Source organism: Talpa europaea (genome assembly GCF_964194135.1).
Source record: "Talpa europaea genome assembly, contig: HAP1_SCAFFOLD_398, whole genome shotgun sequence".
Taxonomy (NCBI): domain Eukaryota; kingdom Metazoa; phylum Chordata; class Mammalia; order Eulipotyphla; family Talpidae; genus Talpa; species Talpa europaea.
In genome coordinates this window covers 4,355-26,548 of record NW_028167751.1, presented here as the reverse complement: position 1 = coordinate 26,548, position 22,194 = coordinate 4,355, and the positions used below count along the sequence as shown (strand labels likewise).

The following is a 22,194-nucleotide window of genomic DNA, read 5'->3' as shown; positions in this document are numbered from 1 at the left end:
TCCTCCTATAAGTGAAACCACCCGATATTTTCATTTAAGACAAATATTTTAAACAACATGACAAAAGAAGGAACATGTGTCAACATAATAAAGGTCATCTATCATAGACCTAACCAATAAAATACCTAACTTGAAAACTGGAAAAATTTCCCTTTTACGATCAAGAACACAGCAAGGATGCACACTGTCACCAATTTTAATGTTTATGAAATATGGCATAAAATAGAACAGTATAAAGAAAGAAATCCATGTACTAAAGAACTCTGCTCTTTATAGAACTCTGTTATGTAGTTTAGGAGTTAAAAGCTCAGCTTATAACAACAAAATTAATGTTCTATTGCCTTCTACAACCATTATGAGCTCTTTGTCGTTCCCATTATTTGGAGTGACTATTGTGACATTCTTTGCTTTTAAAATGTATATTTGGGCCCAAGCGGTCTTGGGCCAGAGGAGGTGGTGGCCACCGTGGCGACGGCTACAAGATGACGGGCCTGGTGGGACTCGAGAAGGAGCCGTCCATCCACTTCACTCCTGGGGACTGCCTGCTGGTGGAGGAGGAAGTTAACATCCCCAGTAGGCGGATTCTGATTACTGGTGCCAGCGGGCTGCTTGGCAGAGCTGTGTACAAAGAGTTTCAGGAGAAAGCATTTTGTTGGCTGTGGTTTTAGAAGAGTGAGACCGAAATTTGAACAGGTGAATTTGTTGGATGCTGTTGCAGTTCATCACATCATTCATGATTTTCAGCCCCACGTTATAGTACATTGTGCAGCAGAAAGAAGGCCAGATGTTGTAGAAAATCAGCCAGATGCTGCTCTCAACTTAATGTGGATGCTTCTGGGAATTTAGCAAAGGAAGCAGCTGCAATGGGAGCATTTCTAATCTATATTAGCTCAGATTATGTAGTTGATGGAATACATCCACCTTACAGAGAGGAAGACATACTATGTCCCCTAAATCTGTATCTAAATCTGTATGGTAAAACAAAATTAGAAGGAGAAAAGTCTGTCCTACAGAACAATTTAGGAGCTGCTGTTTTAAGGATTCCAATTCTATATGGAGAAGTTGAAAAGCTTGAGGAAAGTGCTGTGACTGTTATGTTTGATAAAGCGCAGTTTAGCAACAAGTCCGCAAACGTGGACCACTGGCAGCAGAGGTTCACCATGCATATCAAAGACGTAGCCACAGTGTCGCCAGTTAGCGGAGAAGAGAATGGTGGATCCATCGATTAAGGGAACCTTTCACTGGTCTGGCAATGAACAGATGACCAAGTATGAAATGGCTTGTGCAATTGAGGATGCCTTCAGCCTCCCCAGCAGTCACTTAAGACCTATAACTGACAGTCCTGTCTTGGGAGCACAGCGTCCAAGAAACGCTCAGCTCGACTGCTCCAAGTTAGAGACCTTGGGCATTGGCCAGCGGACTCCATTTCGAATTGGAATCAAAGAATCACTCTGGCCTTTCCTCAATGACAAGAGATGGAGACAAATGGCTTTTCATTAGTCCATGCATGGCTTTTGTTTGTTCATTTGTATAGTATGTGGCACTTTTTACAGAAAAAAAGGAAATAGTTTTGTACGAGTGCTCTTTAATTGTGACTCCTGAGCTTTCAGGTAAATGATGCTCTTGCACTAGTGAAATTTTTGTCTAAAGAAACCAAGGGCAATAAATAATGCCTTGTTTGAAGTAATGATTTCTGTTTATCATTTGTTTGTTCTGGCTTAACTTACTGTTTGAGTGTAGTAAATTATGATTCTTAAATATTTGAGAGCCAGGACAAAACCGATCTGCTGTAGACCTTTTTTTTTTTTTTTTTTTTTTTTGATGAAATGCATTATTCATTCCAACAACCTCTACCTTTGCTGGACTTCACAACTGTTGAATCTTTTACGTTTTAAAGTGTATTGAATAGGATGAAAATCTTTGTGTTCATTATCTGCTTTGCTTGAACTCAGATCAAAATATTTGAGGAAAGAAACTTTATTTTTGCAGCATCAGTTCAGTTTTTATGCTTGAGATAGTTCAGTGAGTTATGTATATTGGAACTCCTCCAGCTTCATGCCTCCCAATTTTATAGCAATGTATGGTGAGCCGTGGAGAGAGGAGGGGAATGTGTGTGTGTGTATGTATTTTTTAAATATATATAAAATTGTAATTTCCACTCCATGTCACTAAGCGCTATTTCATCTATGTAAGTCTTTGGACCATTCATGTATAATAATAAATATGTACTGCTGGCATGGGAATGCTTAAAAATAAATAAATAAATAAGATGTATATTTGAAGGTGTTCTCAAATGTGGTAGCCTTTGAGGTTTGTTTAGTTGTGAATCCAAGGCCTTCTCCATTGTTTGAATCCCAAAGCAATTCGAGAAATAATCGCATATGGTAGGGGGAAGGCAGGAATTTGACACAAATTCTGTGTCCATAAAAATTGATGTCGATAATTGAGATATTCTAGCCTCTAGTCTCTGACTGGCTGGTCCCCTCCTTTCTTCCCACATAGAAATCTTCAATAAGTGACAAATGCCATATTTAAAAAAAATAATTGTAAGTCTGTGGTCCTTTTCTACAACTGGGTGCACTTCCCAGGCCAAGAAAGAGAACATAACTGACCCCAGAAGCCCACAGGCTCCTCTCCATCGTATGCCTCCCTCATGTTAACCACTATGCTGGATTTGGTGAACTTGTTTCCTTCTTTTCCTTAGAAAAAGAATGTGTATAAAGAATGAGCTACAGAGAGATGCAGTCAATGATGTGTTTGTGTCTTACAACACGTTTGCAAGGGATGGAGAAGCCATGATTTGTAATAATTGCAATTTCTGCAGCATAAATAACTACCATGGCAAAGTTCAAGGTACTAATTTTATGATTCAGTGAAATCAACTGACTCATAAAGGTCTTGATGATTCATTTCTTTCTGTTCTTCAAGCTGGTAGGAGCTGCCTCCAAGATGTCACTGTCAATAACTACAAAGCTTTAAGAAAAAGGTCAAAATAAAAGTTATTTTTAATAACTCAGCTGACAATGGGCCTTCCTCTATAGGATACTGGAGACCAGAGATCCACGTCCAAGTGCTGGGGTAGCCGATGGGCAGCAAGAGCAAATGCCATGCTGCTAGTGGTCAACCAAGAGGCCCAGGCCAGAGGGTGAAACATCCTGCACCCCTACTGTTAAGGGTGCCTAAGGCCATTGAACTGTCCTTATGGAACTGTCCATTGAACTGTTCCCCAAAGCAGTGACTGTCAGCTTGAATCTATAACCCTTGGGTGTAGGCAGCTGGAGTTTGAGACTTTGGGGAAGGTCCAGTTAGTAGAAATTACTGGAAGTAGATAGACATCCATTTCTGGCCCCCTCATGAGATAATCTCCTCTCTACAACTGGCTTTGTTATACCTGTCCTAGCCCCTCCTGGGGCAACTGCCATGCTTACATGCATTTACTGTGCTTGCTGACATTAATCAGAGTTCAAAGCACTCAGGCCCTGTGGTAGGAGCTTGTGCCAACAAGGAGAGTCTGTTCAGGGAGGTTGCCAGAAAGAGACCCATTGCAGTTCCCTCCTGATCTTATTATTTATTTATTTATTTATTTATTTATTTATTTATTTATCTATTTATTTATTTGTTTGTTTGTTTATTTATTTATTTTTAAAGCTAAGGCTATTTTTTTTTTTATAGAGGCTTTTTTTTTGTTGTTGTTCGTTTTCTTTTGTTTATACATGCACTGGGTACAGTCAGAAGCACGGGAGGGTGAGAGAATTCACCAGAGCCAGAGCGGGGAGCAGAGCAGGAAGAAGGACCGAAGTACACTGCTGCGGGGAGCAGCGGGTGGCAGGAGAGGTCTGCGCGCCATGTGGGACCCTCCTCCAGTGGCCGGGGAGCAGCCGGGGATGGAACCGGCGCCGCAGAGGCCGCGGTCAGCTTCGCAACCCAGCGCTCAACCGCTGCGCCACCCTCTCCTGGGGCAAACCTCCAAGAGAGGGTTGAGAGAGCCTGCAAGCAAACCCCCAGCTCCCACATAACTGCTTGTGCAGGCACTCCTGGGAAAAACATGAATTGTAGAACCTGCAGTCCAGAGCTGGACCACAGCTGAGGGGTCAGTATTGACCTGAGGCTTCTGGGAAAGCTCTGATTAAGGAACTGGCCTAGAGAAGCAGGTTGCAGATTTCCCCCTCAGGTCTAGCACCCACAACCTCTAGGAAGACTTGAACTCTACGTCCTCTCCATCAGGAACCTCTTTGCTTCCAGATGCCCTAACTCTTAACTTGTGCCAACACTAGGGGCCCAGTCCTCCAAAGGTTTCAGTTTATAAAGCAACAGATAACCAAGTGTCCTGGACAAACAACCTAGGATTCTATCCTGCAAACTGTTCACATAATATAAGTTCAATACATAAGTTAAGGAAAGAAAGCTGTTTAGCTCAACACAAAGAAATTAACATATAGTATTAAGCAAAATGAAGAGACAGGATTATACAACAAATGATAGAACATAAATCAAGGGGAAAATCTAAGTGCAACAGAACTGAGTAAGTGACCCAAAGAAGACTTCAAAGGAAGTCTTGGGCCTCCCTGGTGGCGCAAGGGGTTAAGACGCATTCTATGAAGCTGTCCGCAGCCACTGCAGCATGAGTTCGATCCCCAGTCAGCCAAAGAGCTACCCACATGGCACAGCAGACCTCTCCTGACTCGCCCGCTGCTCCCCTCAGCAGTGTATTTCAGTCAATCTGCCTGTTCTGTTCCCCGCTCTGGACCTGGTAAATCCTCCCATTCCCCACACCTCTGACCTGTACCCCAGCTCTTGTATGCATAAATAAATAAATCTTTTTTAAAAGAAAAAGTAACAGTCTTGATGTTTATTGAAATGAACAATTGATGGAATGGATGAGCAGAGCCCTTGACTTCTTGGCTACACTCTCCTGAATTCTTACCTCTGAAAGATGGAGTGAAAATGGAGACAGTGAGAAAGAGAAATGCTGGCAACCTGCCCTTGAAGAAAAAAAACACCATTAGCCCTTGAGTGGGAGCTGAGCGAATAGGGAGTCTTCTGTTACTGGCTGCATCTGCCGGGAGTGGAGTATGTTATGCTGACTTAGGGTTAGGGGCAGAATTAGAAGGCCATGATTAAAATGCCACGAACATTTGCTGTTTTGACATTTTAGATTCTCTCAAATAAATAGTTCTTCTTGGTGTTTATGTCCTTAGAACAATTTCCAAAGATTTTAAATAGTTGTTTCCAATCATTTTCACCATGTAAGGCTGTTTAACTGGAGAGTAGGCCCACAGAGCTGCTCAGACCTCCATTCTGGAAGTAATTGTAGATTTTATTTGAGGTCCATGATAACTAATAAAATTGACAATTTTCACATCCTCCCTGGCCATTTTCACCCATCAGTACCAGCTTGCGCCCAGATTCTTTCCACATGGTTTTCTGCACTACACTCAGAGGGTCTCTCCCTATAGACTGTATATCCCAGGTTCCCACATACCTGGTTTTTTTTTTTCAGACTGGGACATATATCAGTAGTTCTTCCTTTTCCATTAAATATTTCTTTATTTCATGTGTTATTTTTTTCTCTAAGCCTCCCTTTTCTAACTGATCTTTAAGAGTTCCTCTTTATACTTTTTATTTTTCAAAGATTTATTTTTTTTAAATGTTTCTAGATCTTTTTTTTTTTTATAGAGGCATGTTTTTATTTATTTATTTATTATATTTGTTTGTTTGTTTTTTTGTTTATACATGCACTGGGTACAGTCAGAAGCGTGGGAGGGTGAGAGAATTCACCAGAGCCAGAGTGGGGAGCAGAGCAGGCAGAAGGACCGAAGTACACTGCTGAGGGGAGCAGCGGGTGGCAGGAGAGGTCTGCGCACCATGTGGGATCCTCCTCCGGGGCCGGGGAGCAGCCGGGGATCGAACCAGCGCCGCAGAGGCCGCGGGCAGCTTCGCAACCCAGCGCTCAACCGCTGCGCCACCGGGGAGGCCCCCAAAGATTTATTTTTTATGCATACAAGAACTGGGGTACAGGCCAAAGGTGCTGGGGGTGAGAGGATTCACCAGAGACAGAGTGGGGAACAGAACAGGCAGATTGACTGAAATACACTGTGGAGGGGAGCAGCAGGCAAGTCAGGAGAGGTCTGCTGTGCCATGTGGGTCACCTCCCTGAGGGGGGATCGAACTCGTGCTGCAGTAGCTGCAGATAGATTCATAAGCCCTTGTGCCAACAGGGAGGCCCCAGTTTTTCATATATTTTTAATGCTAATCCTTCATTGTTGGAAATATTTGCTCTCACTTTATGGTGTATCACTTTTTTCTATGACCTCTGTTGATAAACAGCTCTTAAATTCAGTCACTAGTCTACTGTTAAAATCTATTTTCTCTTTTTAAAAAAAGATTTATTTTATTTATGCATACAAGAACTGGGGTTCAGGCCAGAGGTGTGGGGGGTGAGAGGATTCACCAGAGACAGTGGGGAGCAGAACAGGCAAATCTACTGAAATAAACTGCTGAGGGGAGAGCAGGCGAGTCAGGAGAGGTCTGCTGTACCATGTGGGTAACTCCCTAGCTGGCTGGGGATCAAACTTGTGCTGCAGAGGCTGAGGATAGCTTCATAGGTTGCATCTTAACCCCTTGAGCCACCAGGGAGGCCTCCCCAGGATCCCCCCAACACATTTTTAATGTCAATTTTCCCTTTTCCTCATTGATTTTACGTTTCTGTATATGTACAGAATTTATTTCTAGATTTTCTATTCTGTTCCACTATTATGTTATTTATCTCTGAATTAACATTATGCTACATGTTATATAGTAAAGTTTTATCAGAATTCTTAGCATATGGTAAACTAAGTCCCCTTATCTTGTTCTTCCATAGGTATATCTGTCATAGAGATATTCTTGATATTTTTATTATTCCACATAAATTTAAAATTAGCTTATCAAGTACCACCAAAACCCATTTGGATTTTGATTAGAATTGTATTGAATTTAGAGATCAGTGTGGAAGAGAAGAACTGACATCTTTCAGTCTTCCAATCTATTAATATGGCCTATCTCAAGATTTTCTTAAGTCTTTAATATCATTCAGAGAAGAATTAGTATTTTCTCTTAAAGATTTTTCCCATGAGTGCCTCCCTGGTGGTGCAAGGGGTTAGGACGTAAACTTTGGGGCTGTCCGCAGCCACTGCAGCACGAGTTTGATGACCCAGTAGGCCAAGGAGCTACCCACATGGTGCAGCAGACCTTTCCTGTCTCCCCCGCTGCTCCCCTCAGCAGTGTTTTCTATCTGTCTGCCTGCTCTGTTCCCCACTCTGTCTCACCCACCCGCGCCTCTGGCCTGTACCACAGTTTTTTTTTTTTTTTTTTAAATAGAGGCATGTTTTTATTTATTTATTTATTATGTTTGTTTGTTTGTTTTGTTTATACATGCACTGGGTACAGTCAGAGGTGCGGGAGGGTGAGAGAATTCACCAGAGCCAGAGTGGGGAGCAGAGCAGGCAGAAGGACTGAAGCACACTGCTGAGGGGAGCAGCGGGTGGCAGGAGAGGTCTGCGCACCATGTGGGATCCTCCTCCGGTGGCCGGGGAGCAGCCGGGGATCGAACCGGCGCCGCAAGAGGCCGCGGGCAGCTTTGCAACCCAGCGCTCAACCGCTGCGCCACCGGGGAGGCCCTGTACCACAGTTTTTATATAAATAAAACAAATCTTTTTAAAAAAAAGAAAGAAGTCCCTCATCTGACATATCGGTTCCTCCCTCACTAACAGATTAGATCAAGAAAGTTCCAATATCTCTGGGTGGTTGTGTTGGGAGGATGCCTTAAGCCAGACCTGTAACAGGGACATTCTGCTAGCTGAGATACAATGTGGGTGGAAACCTGGCCTTATTACTCAATCAATTTCTTGGCCTTGAAGAAGAGATGCAGGTAAAAAACCTGCCAGGTGGCTTGTCCAATAAGGCAGAACAATGAAAAGATGCTGAAGTTCAGGTCTGGAGTTGTTTGTTGACTCACTGGTATCACAAATCTTCTTGCCCTTTTTCCTGTAGGCAAAATAGTTAATATTAATTATAGATTTTGAAAGATCTCCCAGGCATCATAGCTCTGCTACTAAAGGTTTGCACTTCTTAACATTAGTAATCTCTTTGTAATTTTTCACCTACATTCCATGCTTCAGTGTGTAGAATCATGAATTGGTTAGATATCTGCCCTGTTCTCTTGCTTTCAAAACTTGGTATATGCCATAATCTTCAGTAGTAAAGGCAAATTATCTCTTGGTTGCATCCTCCTTAGTGCTCAGAACAGAGTATGGCCATCAGAACCTGTGTTCTTATGGCAGGTGCGCTGGCCTCCAGCATCCTGAAACTGGTCAGTGATAGCTGAGGCACTGGTCCTGAGAGTTAACTAGGAGGTAGAAGTAGGTGGTAAGGACTGAGCTGGGGCCAAGAAGAAGTAAAAGCAGCAAAGTTAATAGGTCAAGAGCCATGCTGGACTGTAGGGATCAGTGCAAGTGGCAAATTCTTTCCTTTAAAATGTCAAGATCCACATTCAATTCAAGTGTAAAAGGTAAAAAAGAGTTAAATGAAAGCATTCCCTCTTAACCCTTTCGCCTTGAGTGCCTACTTTCTTTCCTACATGGTATTATTTTGGGGGTATCTTTCTAAATATATTTTATGTCCATCCAAGGAAACATTATTATGTATTATATATACATATATAAGTATGTATTATATATACATATATAAGTATGTATATATAATATATAATGTAATAGATTCTATATAATATATGTGTATACTCCCTCTACACTGCATTTTGAAGATCAGTTCAAATTAATACATAAAGAACTTCCTCTTTTTTTTTTTTGAGGTGGTATAGTTTAGCATGGTATGATTAACTGCATGTACCAAACTTAATTGTTTTGGTTTTGTGACGATTTTTTCTTGATATGTCTCTGTAAAGATATGAACTTCAAAAAAACTATAACCATAACACATTTAAGAAATTACACAATAATTTCTTAATATCATGACATAGATAATATTTAAATTCTCTCATATCAATTTTTAAAAATTTTAACTATTTGAATCAGATTCTAAGTTAGGTAAATAGAGGTTGATATCCCTTAAGCCCCCTTTAATCTATAGGTTTTTGTTCTCTCTTGCATTTACTGTGTTAAGAACCCAGGATATGTCCTAAGGTTTCCCACAGTGGAGTAGGGATCTTGCTGATTGCGTTTTCGTGGTGTCGTTTAACATGCTTCTCTCTCCTTTCTATTTTCTACAGAACAGCTGTTGGATGTAGAGATTGGATCATATTTGGAGCTTTGTAAATGATGGGGATGTGGGGAGAAGAGTTCTTTTATTAGGCGGTGCACAAAGTCTGGTTATCTTCCTTTTTTGTAATCTGTAAAAATTTTTCTTTTTTATGGAGAAGTGGTAACTAATTTTGAAACAAAACCACAGCTACAAGCTTGTGGTTCTGATGACTGCTGTGACAGATGCAGGACAGGGCTTTCCTTCTGTAGTCACACTAGAATAATTCGAGCAAAACAAATTCCCGACCATTCCCCCTCTCAACGACAGAGATTTCTTTTTGCTTAATTAGCTTTTAATTGTCACACACTGTATTTTTCCTACGGTATTATTTCCAGGAAGCAGCCAAAAAGCAAACAAAGAACTTGGCTCAATGAGTAATTTGCTTTTCAAAATTAAACCCGGGCCAGCTGCCATTGACAAACCGCCACAGAACCCGGTAACGAGCTCTGCCGGTTCCGAGGCGTTAGAGCGGCAGCCCGGCCGCCCCACGCCTCTCCTCGCATCTTCTCCTTCCCCCGAGCTCGGCGCGGGCGGCGGGCCAGGCCGGGGCGCAGGGACGGCGGGGGCTCGGCCCCCGGAGGGCTCCGCGTCCCGGGTCGTCCGCAGCGCGCGCGGCCGAGGGCCGCCTCCCGCCCGCGCGGGTCCGGAGCCGTCGGGCTGCGGGCGGCCGGGGGGCGGGGCGGGGCGGGGCCCAGCGCTCCACGCCCAGTCCCCGGCGCTCCGCCCGCCCAGGCCGACCCGGGCCGGAGCCGCCGCGCCGCCGCCAGAGCAGCCGTGTCGGGAGCGGGCCGGTCGCCGTCGCAGCCATGGGGAGCCGCGTCTCGCGGGAGGACTTCGAGTGGGTCTACACCGACCAGCCCCACGCGGATCGGCGCCAGGAGATCTTGGGTGAGGCCGGGCCCTCGCCCCGTTATGTGCGCGCGCGGGCCCGCGGGGCGCGCCTTCCTCGCCGGGCCCGCGCCGGGACTCCCAGACGCGCTTCCCCCCGCGGCGCCCGGGCCCCCGCGGCGGCCAGCGCGGGCCGAGGCGCGGCGGCGGCCCCCGGCGCGGCGGGCGCGGGCGCGGGCGGGGGGCCTCGTGCCGGCCGGGCCCTTCCGCCGAGAGGCGCAGGCGCGTCCCCGGGGCGGGCGGCCGGCGTCAGGTGGAGCGGGCCCGCTAGGCCGCCGAGGGGCGGCGCCTCCCCCGGGGATGCGGCGCCCTCCGTGGCTTCGTCGCCCTCCTCCCCGGCGGGCCCGCGGAGCCGGGCTGCTGCCTGCGAGGCCGGGCGTGGCCCGGGGGGGGGGGGCGCTCCCGACCCGGAGGGCCCGGGGGACGGGCGGGGGCGCTCCAGGACCCGAGTTCTGTGCGCCCTTCACGTTGTCTCCTGGATTCCCACCGCGGACCTGCGTCGCGAGAAGGCCGGGTTCGTGAGTGTTTTTGCCCATCCCAGGCCTGCGGATGGGAAGGCTGAAATGGGGGACACTTGCCAAGATGAGCCCGCCGGCCCTACGCCGCTCGCCGCTGGCCCTTCCGCCGGGCTGAGCAGGCCTTGCTCTGCTCCCCACAGTGGGCGGCGCGCGTCGCTGCCCGAGGCCGCTTATTCACGGGAGAAGTCACTTCGCTTGCCCGCGCTCAGGTGGCTCCCGGTGACAGGCGAGGCTCCGGGTCTCGTGCTTCGCAAACCCGTGTGTCCTCTGCTCCCACTCTTCAGGCCTAGGCAGCCACTGTGGGTGTCTGTAGATTTGCCGATTCTGGACATTTCTTATAAATCATATCGTACTTGGTCCTCTGTGATTTCCTCTAGTTGGTATAGGGGTTTCAAAGTTCATCCGTGTTGTAGCACGTATTAGCAGGTCATTCTTCCTCATCCTGAATCACTTAACATTTATGGCCATATGGCATTTTCTTTCTCCAAGTATCAGTTGGTAGACTTGGATAATGCTGTGAACATTTATATGCAAGTTACTGTATGGATGGGTATGTATTTTCATTTCTCTTGGGTAGCTACCTCGGAGTGGTTTTTCAAGACCATCTTTAGATGCACCCAGAGTCTTGTGAGCTGTGTATGCGGCCTCCAGTTTCCCCACATCCTTGTTATTGCCTGTCTCTTTCATTATCGTCATCCTAGTGGTTGTGAAGTAATACCTTATTGTGGTTTCAGTTTGCATTTTCCTAATGACTAATACTGGTGAACATCTTTTACGAGTTTATGGGCCATTTGAATATTTGCTTTGGAGAAATGTCCATTCAGATTCCTTGCTTGTTTTAAAACTGGATTATTTTTAAGAGTTCTTTATTTAATCTGGGCATAAGTCACTTATAAGTCATATGATCTGCCAGTCTTTCCTTCCATCCTTGGGTTGTCCACTTCCTTGGTATCGTTTGGACACAAAAGTGTGTGATGCAGTACAATTTATCCGTCACTTGTGCTTCTCATATAATATCTAAGAAACAGTTGATTCTGTTTTCTTTATAAGTTTTTTTTTAAGATTTATTTATTTATTTATACAAGCACTGGGAAACAGTTGATTCTGTTTTCTTTATAAGTTTTTTTTTTTTTTTAAGATTTATTTATTTATTTATACAAGCACTGGGTATAGTCAGAAGCGCAGGAGGGTGAGAGAATTCACCAGAGCCAGAGCTGGGAGCAGAGCAGGCAGAAGGACCGAAGTACACTGCTGAGGGGAGCAGCGGGTGGCAGGAGAGGTCTGTGCGCCATGTGGGACCCTCCTCCAGTGGCCGGGGAGCAGCCGGGGGTTGAACTGGCCCTGCAGAGGCTGCAGGCAGCTTCGCAACTCGGCGCTCAACTACTGCGCCACCGGAGAGGCCCTCTTTGTAAGTTTTTAATAGATTTGTAGTATTTATGTCCATGATCCATTTCAAGTTAATTTTTTTGTGTATGGAATAAAGAAGAGATCTACTTCATTCTTTATCATGTGGGTATCTGCTTCCAGCACAATATGCTGTGTTAACTGAAATGAAAGCCTCAATAATAGACAAAGAGTTTCTTAGATAATCACAGTGAGGATTCGAACCCAAGAAGCACTCCCAAGAAAGTCTTACTCTTTGAGAACTTTAAACAATCACAACTTGGAGTTTAGTTTATTTAGATAAGAGGCTGATTCATTGACCTCAAAAAATGTAATTATTCTTGACAAGCAATGGGTGGGGCTTCTGGTTTTCATCTATATGCTTAGATCTTCCAATTCCTACATTATCTTAAAGATTTGCTGATGCCTATCTATTGGCAGCAGAGGGCAAAACCTGGGACTTAATCATCTGTCTGATTTCTAAAGAATGCTCTGTGGAGACTAAAGGCTGGGTACCCATTGTTTAAATCTTCTTTATCAGGCCCTTGGTTAGTGGGGTTGAAAGGCTGGATTACCCTCAGGCAGCAGATTTTTGCATAGGCTACATCTTAGAATAAGACAGAACCTGTTCTTGTTTCAAATTCTTGCCTGGCTAAGTTACACGTGTGGGTGTGTGGGTGTGTGTCGGGGAGGACGTGATCCCAGAACTTTTTGAATGTGTTCACAATTCAGAGGACTGTCTTTCACCACTTAATTATATTAACACCTTATATTATTGGTTTTTATGTATTATTACAGTTTTGCAGAAATTTAGTACAAAATTTTGCTTGGAGCAAGTTGATTTGTCTGAGGGAACTTTGCATAGGTTTCAGGATCTTAAGAGTACCAACAAAATGTAGATTATTGCCTATCCTTTGTTAAATATATTAGTTTAATCAGGTTTTCTATAAGGTAAAAATGCTGGAGCTTTGTCTAAACTGAAATAACTCATATTAATACAAAGAATTATTGCTTAACCAAGAAACTGAAGGGTTGTTATTCTATTATAGACTAATTTCCGGGCCTGTAGGATTACTCTTTGTGGTCTGTTGCCTATAAAAATTACTAACATTTGATAAACTAACACCAACAAAAGAGTAGATTTTAAGGAATAGAGAGAAAAGTAGAAGGGAAAGAAACTAGGAGAATTACTTACCTTCAGCTAACACTACTTATTTCTTAAATAGCTTCCTGTCTTGCATATTAAGTTTGTATTGAATTCCTCATTTCACAATTAGAGAAAATACTGCTCCTCTTTTCCCTATTTTATCTTCAAAAACATTTTCAATGTCCCAAGAAAAAGGTTCTTCCTTTGTGGTCCTGGGTCAAACATACTTAATAGCACATAAAACTAAAGGTTTTTTTTTATTTAAATATTTTATTTTATATAATTCTTACATCTTTTTTCATCTTTGCATAATGTATGCATTTTCATTTTGGTTATATTCCCCATACAATTGCACCCCCCCTTATTTTGACCCTACTCCTTCCTTTCCCCGCTCCTCCCTCCCTCCACCACCCCCTGCCCCCCAGCCCCCATAGTGTGTCTCTGGTTTATAGTTGCTTGTTGATTTTGATTTTTACTTTGTATTGATTAGTCTTTTTCCTGGTCTCTTATTTAGGTTTTCTAATTCCTGCTATGAGTGAGACCATCCGGTATTTTTCTTTTTCTTTCTGACTTATTTCGCTGAGCATGATCCCTTCTAGCTCCATCCATGTTGCTGCAAACTGCATGTATTTATCTTTTTTGATTGCTGAGTAATATTCCATGGTGTATATGTACCACATCTTCTTGATCCAGTCATCTATTTTTTGGGCATTTGGGTTGCTTCCATAGCTTAGCTATTGTAAACAGTGCTGCTATAAACATAGGGGTGCAGGTGCCCTTTGGAATTACTGTTTCTGTGTCCTTTGGGTAAATACCTAGGAGTGGAATTGCTGGATCATATGGAAGCTCTATGTTTAGTAGGTCAAGAAATCTCCACACAGCTCTCCATAGTGGTTGGACCAGTTTGCCCTCCCACCAGCAGTGCAGGAGAGTTCCTTTTTCTCCACACCCTCGCCAACATTTGTTGTTGCTAGTTTTTTTAATATGTGCCATTCTCACTGGTGTGAGATGGTATCTCACTGTAGTTTTGATTTGCATTTCCCTGATTACAAGTGATGTTGAACATTTTTTCATATGCCTGTTGGCCATTTGCATTTCCTCTTTGGAGAAGTTTCTTTTTAGCTCTTCTGCCCATTTTTGGACTGGATTATTTTCTTTATTTTTTATTTTTTTATACAGGCATGTTTTATTTGTTTGTTTGTTTGTTTTGTTTTGTTTTGTTTATACATGCACTGGGTACAGTCAGAAGCTTGGGAGGGCGAGAGAATTCACCAGAGCCGGAGCGAGGAGCAGAGCAGGCAGAAGGACCGAAGCACACTGCTGAGGGGAGCAGCGGGCGGCAGGAGAGGTCTGTGCGCCATGTGGGACCCTCCTCCGGTGGCCGGGGAGCAGCTGGGGATCGAACCTGCGCCGCAGAGGCTGTGGGCAGCTTCGCAACCCAACGTTCAACTGCTGCGCCACCGGGGAGGCCCTGGACTGGATTATTTTCTTTGTTTTTGTTGAGTCTCATCAGCTCTTTGTAGATTTTTGTGGTCAGTCCTTTATCGTTAGTGTTGTGTGCAAAAATGTTCTCCCAGTCGGTGGGGTTTTTCTTTGTTTTGGTTATTGTCTCTTCTGCTGTGCAGAAGCTCTTTAATTTGATGTAGTCCCAGCTGTTTATCTTTGCCTTCACTATCACTGCTTTGGGTGATGTGTCTGTAAAGATGTCTTTGAGATGCATGTCATGTAGTGTTTCGCCTATATTTCCTTCTATGTATTTTATGGTTTCAGGTCTTTTGTCTAGTTCTTTAATCCATTTTGAGTTGTTTTTTGTGCATGGGGTGGGGTAGTAGTCAAGTTTCATTCTTTTGCATGTAGTGACCTAGTTTTCCCAGCACCATTTATTGAACAAATTTTCTTTGCTCCAGTGCATATTCTTTGCTCCTTTATCAAAGATTAGTTGACCATAAATCTGTTGGTTTATTTCTGGATTTTCTATTCGGTTCCATTGGTCTGTGTGTCTGTTCTTGTTCCAATACCATGCAGTTTTGATGGTTATGGCTTTGTAGTATAGTTTAAAGTCTGGGAGTGTGATGCCTCCATTCTCTTTTTTTTTTTTTTTTTTTTTCCCCAGAAGTGCTTTGGCTGTTTGGGGTTTTTGGTGATTCCATATGAATTTCATCAATAATTTTTCTATTTCTTTGAAGAATGTCATTGAAAGTTTTATTGGAATAGCATTGAATCTGTATATTGGTTTTGGTAGGATGGCCATTTTAATAATGTTAATTCTTCCGATCCCTGAGCAGGGGATTTTTTTCCATTTCTTTGTGTCTTCTATTTATTTTAACAGTGTTTTATAGTTTTCTTTGCATAGGTCCTTTACCTCTTTTGTTAGATTTATTCCCAAGTATTTGATTTTTTTTTTGTTTCAATAATAAAAGGGATGTTTTTTTTAATTTCTTCTTCAGATTTATTTTTTGTGTGTAGGAAGGCTACTGATTTTTGTGTGTTGATTTTGTATCCTGCCACTTTACTAAACAGATTGATTAGTTGAATTATTTTTTCTGTGGAGTTTTTGGGTTCTCTATGTATATTATCATATCATCTGCAAATAGTGATAGTTTAACTTCTTCTTTTCCTACTTGGATTCCTTGTATGTCTTTCTCTTGTCTTACTGCTCTGGCTAGGACTTCCAGTATTATATTGAAAAGCTTGGGCCTCCCCCGTGGCGCAGCAGTTGAGCGCTGGGTTGCGAAGCTACCCGCAGCCTCTGCAGCCCGGTTCTATCCCCAGCTGCTCCCCTGCCACCAGTGAGGGTCCCACATGGCGTGCAGACCTCTCCTGACGCCCACTGCTCCCCACAGCAGTGTACTTCGTCACTCTCTTTGTTCTACTCTCCGCTCTGGCTCTGGTGAATTCTCTCACCCTCCCGCACCTCTGACTGTACCCAGTGCTTGTATAAATAAATTAAAAAAATCTTTTTAAAAAAAGAAAAAAAAAAAAAAGAAAAGCAGTGGTGAGAGTGGACATCCTTGTCTTGTTCCAGATCTTAATGGAATTGCTTTCAGCTTTTCACCATTGAGAATGATACTGGCTGTTTGGCTTGTCATGTATGGCCTTTACGATGTTGAGGTATGTTCCTTGTAGCCCAAGAATTTCAAGGGCTTTTATCATGAATGGGTGTTGTACTTTGTCGAAAGCTTTCTCAGCATCTATTGATATTATCATATGGTTTTTATATTTCTTTTTGTTGATGTGTTGGATGACGTTGATTGATTTTCAGATGTTGAACCATCCTTGTGTCCCTGGAATGAATTCTACTTGGTCATGGTGAATTATCTTATGGATACATTGTTGGATTCTGATAGCTGAAATTTCATTGAGGATTTTTGCGTCAGTGTTCATTAGAGAGATTGGCCTGTAAAAACTAAAGATTTTTGTTACATTTGACTTTCAGTCTCTGGGATGGTAGACTAAGAGGAGACTGCATTTGCTCTTAGGGACATTTTCCTGAAATGCAGCTTTTGTTACTGACTTTTTTCATAATACTTGGATACTTTCATGGAGATTGACCAGGACTCTCACAAATTCACACTGTATAATTCTAATAAATCAATAGGAAAAGTGACATTGTAAATTGATAGCACACTTTGGAAATTATCTTATTTCCAGATAACTAGAAAAGTCTATACTGGCAAAAATTTTAGATATCTAAATGTCTAATAATAGAGAAATGGTTAAAAATTATGACTGGCAACTAGAAGTGATTTAATCATTAGTAGCAAGGAAATTGTGAAATATAAGTATATAATTATATTTAACTTCATATATATATAAAACATATTGCATATATGTTATATATTCTACATGGTAGTATATTACAATATGTATATAGGAAAAAATATATATTTTGTCAGATACATAGAATGGATTTACTAGACAATGATCATGACTTTGTAGCACCTGTTCATTTAATATGCAAGGAATTGTTAGGGGTGAAAAGGGAATTGGATAACATAAAAGCTATAATCCTTTGTATTTTTGTGTAATGTTTTATTTTTCCTGCATAAATTCTCAATTTGTTGTAACATGATATTTAGTAAATTTACTGTTAGAATATACTACTCTTTCCCTATGATATATAATATTCATTAAAGTCTCTAATACAGTGTATACTGATTTGGGAAGTTTTTAAAAATTACTGTGAATATTTTCATTTACTTGGTGTTATTATAAATTTGGTTTAATTATAATTGTGGCATTATGTATTTCTTTCAGTTCTTGATTTTTTATTTGTTTTTTCTTTACAGCAAAGTATCCAGAGATAAAATCCTTGATGAAACCTGATCCCAACTTGATATGGATTATAATTATGATGGTTCTTACACAGTTGGTTGCCTTTTATTTAGTAAAAGACTTGGACTGGAAATGGGTCATATTTTGGGCATATGCCTTTGGCAGCTGCATTAACCACTCCATGACTCTGGCTATCCATGAAGTTTCCCACAATAGTGCCTTTGGCCACTGCAAAGCTATGTGGAATCGTTGGTTTGGAATATTTGCTAATCTTCCTATTGGTGTTCCATATTCAATTTCCTTTAAGAGATATCACATGGACCATCATCGATACCTTGGTAGTGATGGCATTGATGTGGATATTCCAACTGATTTTGAAGGCTGGTTCTTCTGTACCACTTTCAGAAAGTTTATGTGGGTTATTCTTCAGCCTCTTTTTTACGCTTTTCGACCTCTGTTCATCAACCCCAAGCCAATTTCTAACCTGGAAATTATCAATACTGTGATCCAGATCACTTTTGACATTATAGTTTATTATGTCTGGGGGATTAAATCCTTAGTATACATGTTGTCAGCATCCTTACTTGGTCTAGGTTTGCACCCGATTTCTGGACATTTTATAGCTGAACATTACATGTTCTTAAAGGGATATGAAACTTACTCATATTATGGGCCTTTGAATTTACTTACCTTCAATGTGGGTTACCATAACGAACACCATGACTTCCCTAACATTCCTGGAAAAAGTCTTCCACTGGTAAGTAAAGATGTAAAGCTTCTCATTGCTTATGCTTATATGATCAAATAGTCTTGACTTGCTCATTTTAAAAGATACCTTGTTTATTTTGTCTATCATCAAAGAAAACCACAAGAGTATAAATTGAGTCTGCCAGCCTTATTTTACAGAATGCTCTCTCTTGGATGCTCATAATAGTGGTAACACTTAAGGTTTAGAAGTATTGACAGTGGGCCTCCCTGGTGGCACAGAGGGTTAAGGCACAACCTGTGAAGCTATCCTATGAAGCTGTCCACAGCCACTGCAGCACGAGTTTGATCCCCTGGCAGCGAGATACCCACATGGCGCAGCAGACCTCTCCTGATTCACCCGCTGCTCCCCTCAACAGTGTATATCAGTCATTCTGCCTGTTCTGTTCCCCACTGTGTCTCTGGTAAATCCTCTCACCCCATACACCTCTGGCCTGTACCCCAGTTCTTGTATTCATAAATATATAAATCTTTTTGTTTAAAAAAATAGAAGTATTGGCAGAGCTGCAAAATCTGCTAACTTGTAATTCAAAGGGAAAATGAAATTCCTCTGTGAGGCAAGCAGAAGTTCACATAACCTTCATCACTATTAAACTAAATAGACTCAGCCAAGATTTATGTGTTAGATTTATATGTTGGTTTGTTGTGAATACAGATGTCCTACATAACTCATCTGCAGAATAAATACACATCAATTTCCAGTACTCCAAACTTCCCACAGCAGGAAACTTAGGTTTCTTTATGCAGTAGACTTTTGGAGTATTGTTTGTGGAGTAAAGAAGACATTTGACCTTCATCCTTTCATCCTCTCCAAAATGACCACTTTTCCTAACTGTAATTGTCTTTCTGGTGAAATTTCTTACTAAACTTCCCATTTTCAAAATGGGTAGCTTTTGAGTTCCATTATCAAAAAATATTGCCAGAATTCTAAAAATGTAATCTGTATGAAATGTAATGTTTATTTTTCTTATTTTTTTAAGCTAATGTATAAGAAACCATAGCCAGTTATTTGATGCTATCATGTCCACCCACTTTTATAGGTTTCTTAAGTTTTTTAAATGTTGGCCGTTTAAAAACTAACAAGTGCCATGACACCTCAGTATAATATTTGATTACCAATTGGCTTTCAAACTGAGGAAAGGAAAATTTAGAAAGGACATTGGGTCACTGGGAAAACTGCATCTGGATAATATTGTGTCAATATTTACTTTGGGGGTGCAATGAGACCTGTACAGGTGTTAGGGTTTTATGGGAGAATGTCATTGTAACGGGAGGTACACATTAAATATTCAGGGGTGAAGCACTAGGGCAGGTTGTCACATATTGTGTGCAGCTTACTCTGAAAAGGTTCATCAAAGAAAGCAGAGTATGTACCATGTATGTTGCGTAGGAGAGGAGGTGACTGACATAGTGTTAATAGGTGGTGGGCCTGTGCAGAGGGCACCTCTGTGTTCATCTCACTACTCTTTCATCTTTCTTGTAGATTGTACATTTTTTTAAATGTCTGGGCAAAAATACCACACTATTGTCCAAAGATACTTTGCAACTGTTGTAATGGGATGTAGTGCATTCTGAATACTTTGTGGCCTCTTCCCCGACTAGGGAAGTGAAGTTTCATTTGTTTAAGGTTATAGTTTACAGAGGAAAGCTGGTCTGCTTTTTTTTTTTTTTTTAAGTTTTATTTATTTATACATACATACATACATACATACATACATACAAGTACTGGGTACAGTCAGAAGAGCGGGAGGGTGAGAGAATTCACCAGAGCCAGAGCGGGGAGCAGAGCAGGCAGAAGGACCGAAGTACACTGCTGAGGGGAGCAGTGGGGCGGCAGGAGTGGTCTGCGCGCCATGTGGGACCCTCGCCTGGAGGCTGGGGATCGAACCGGTGCTGCAGAGGCTGCGGGCAGCTTCACAACCCAGCGCTCAACCGCTGCGCCACCGGGGAGGCCCTGGTCTGCTTTTGAACAACAGAAACATTTCTTTTTTTTAAATGCATTTTTTTTTAAGATTTATTTATTTATTTATACAAGCACTGGGTATAGTCAGAAGCACGGGGTGGGGGGGGAGAGGATTCACCAGAGCGGGGAGCAGAACAGGCAGAAGGACCGAAGTACACTGCTGAGGGGAGCAGCGGGCGTGGTAGGATAGTTCTGCACGCCATGTGGGACCCTCGCTGGTGGCCCAGGGTGGAACCGGTGCTACAGAGGCTGCAGCCAGCTTTGCAACCCAACGCTCAACCTCTGCGCCACTGGGGAGGCCCAACAGAAACATTTCAAACATAAACCGTATTCTTTGACTTTTATTTATACAAGCACTGGGTACAGTCAGAGGCGCGGGAGGGTGAGAGAATTCACCAGAGCCAGAGCGGGAGGCAGAGCAGGCAGAAGGACCGAAGTACACTGCTGAGGGGAGCAGCAGGCGGCAGGAAAGGTCTACACGCCATGCGGGACCCTCCTCCGGTGGCCGGGGAGCAGCCGGGGATCGAACTGGCGCTGCAGAGGCTGTGGGCAGCTTTGCAACCCAGCGCTCAACCGCTGCGCCACCGGGGAGGCCCTTAATCTGCTTCTTCACAAGCAGAAACTATCATTACATTTCCCAAATTAAACTTTAATTTTCTTTTCTTTTTCTTGTTAACTCTTCACCATTTGGATTCTGCTTGTTTGCTTTCCTTTGGGCTCTAGTAGAGTAGATATTATGCATTTTGGTGAAATGGCAGAACTGTTAACTACTCATAATTAATTAGTCTTGCTTTTTTTAAAAAGATGTATTTATTTATGCATACAAGAGCTAGGGTTCAGGCCAGAGGTGTGGGGTGGGTGAGGGGATTCACCAGAGACAGAGTGGGGAGCAGAACAGTCGGAGCTACTTAAATACACTGCTGAGGGGAGCAGCAGGCGAGACAGGAGAAGTCTGCTGTGCCATGTGGGTAGCTCTCTAGCTGGGGATCAAATTCACGCTGCAATGGTGCAGTGGCTAGTGATAGCTTCATAGTGCTGCGACTTAACCCCTTGTGCCACCGGGGAGCCTTATTCTTGCTTTTTAATTAGCTCGGCAGTAGTCATTTTTAAAGACATTTTCAACTTGAGATGGCAGAATTGCATACTTCATGCTAGTATCCCCAGGTTCATTAACCATGGGAGTTAATATATACCTTAAATATATAAATATATAAATTTGATGGTTTTGCACGTATATGTTGTTAAAATCCCAAGTGACAGATTTTACAAATAAGTCAAGTATATTTAACTATGGAGATGCAAACTACTTTTTGTTTAAAATTCCCAAAGCTGCTGAGTTTGAGTTTTGTTTCATTTTGAGAGGGAGTAAGGAGAAAAGTCTCAATGATTTCCTTTCTGTGATTGTGTCAAACATTTATCTGTCATCTTTAATAGGACTCAGTTAATACCCATTATTCATTTTGGTGTGTATTTCCTTTCTAGGTGAGGAAAATAGCAGCTGAGTACTATGACAACCTCCCCCACTACAATTCCTGGATAAGAGTACTGTATGATTTTGTGATGGATGACACATTAAGTCCTTACTCGAGAATGAAGAGGCCCCAAAAAGGGAAGATGGTACTGGAGTAAATGTCATTATAACCAAAGGAATTTTTCATTATCAAACCAAGAACAGTGATGTTTAGGCGCCACTCTGACACAATTTCTCAAAAAGTGTGGTCACTATGGTATCTTGTTAAGAAGCTAACTTGGCTTTTAACAGCTTGTCTGTGCTGTGTTGAGCTTTACTAGCAGGAAGCTTATTGGTTGTATTATCATTGTTGAGGATGTTTTCACTCATGTCTGACATTTTGTAAGCATTGTATTAAAAAGCTTTTAAACAGTGATTTATTGTATATTATTTTCACTATAAAGTTTTGCTTTATTATAACAGCTAATAAACTGAGCTATTAATC

General features: G+C 42.4%; 1 protein-coding gene and 1 pseudogene across 2 annotated transcripts; both read left to right on the top strand.

Moving 5' to 3' along the window:
• The first annotated feature begins 482 nt into the window (after positions 1–482).
• On the top strand, positions 483–1,500 carry LOC311188153 (methionine adenosyltransferase 2 subunit beta-like; annotated as a pseudogene). The gene has a single exon. The product of its transcript is annotated as a methionine adenosyltransferase 2 subunit beta-like (transcript).
• An 8,606-nt stretch (positions 1,501–10,106) lies between these two features.
• Positions 10,107–21,928, top strand: LOC311188154 (sphingolipid delta(4)-desaturase DES1; the record flags this gene model as incomplete). Its single annotated transcript, XM_084259905.1, has 3 exons — positions 10,107–10,188; positions 17,526–18,268; positions 21,722–21,928. The coding sequence occupies 3 exons, from the start codon at positions 10,107–10,109 to the stop codon at positions 21,866–21,868; spliced, it is 972 nt and encodes a 323-aa protein (XP_084116031.1). The 3' UTR covers positions 21,869–21,928.
• Positions 21,929–22,194: the final 266 nt, after the last annotated feature.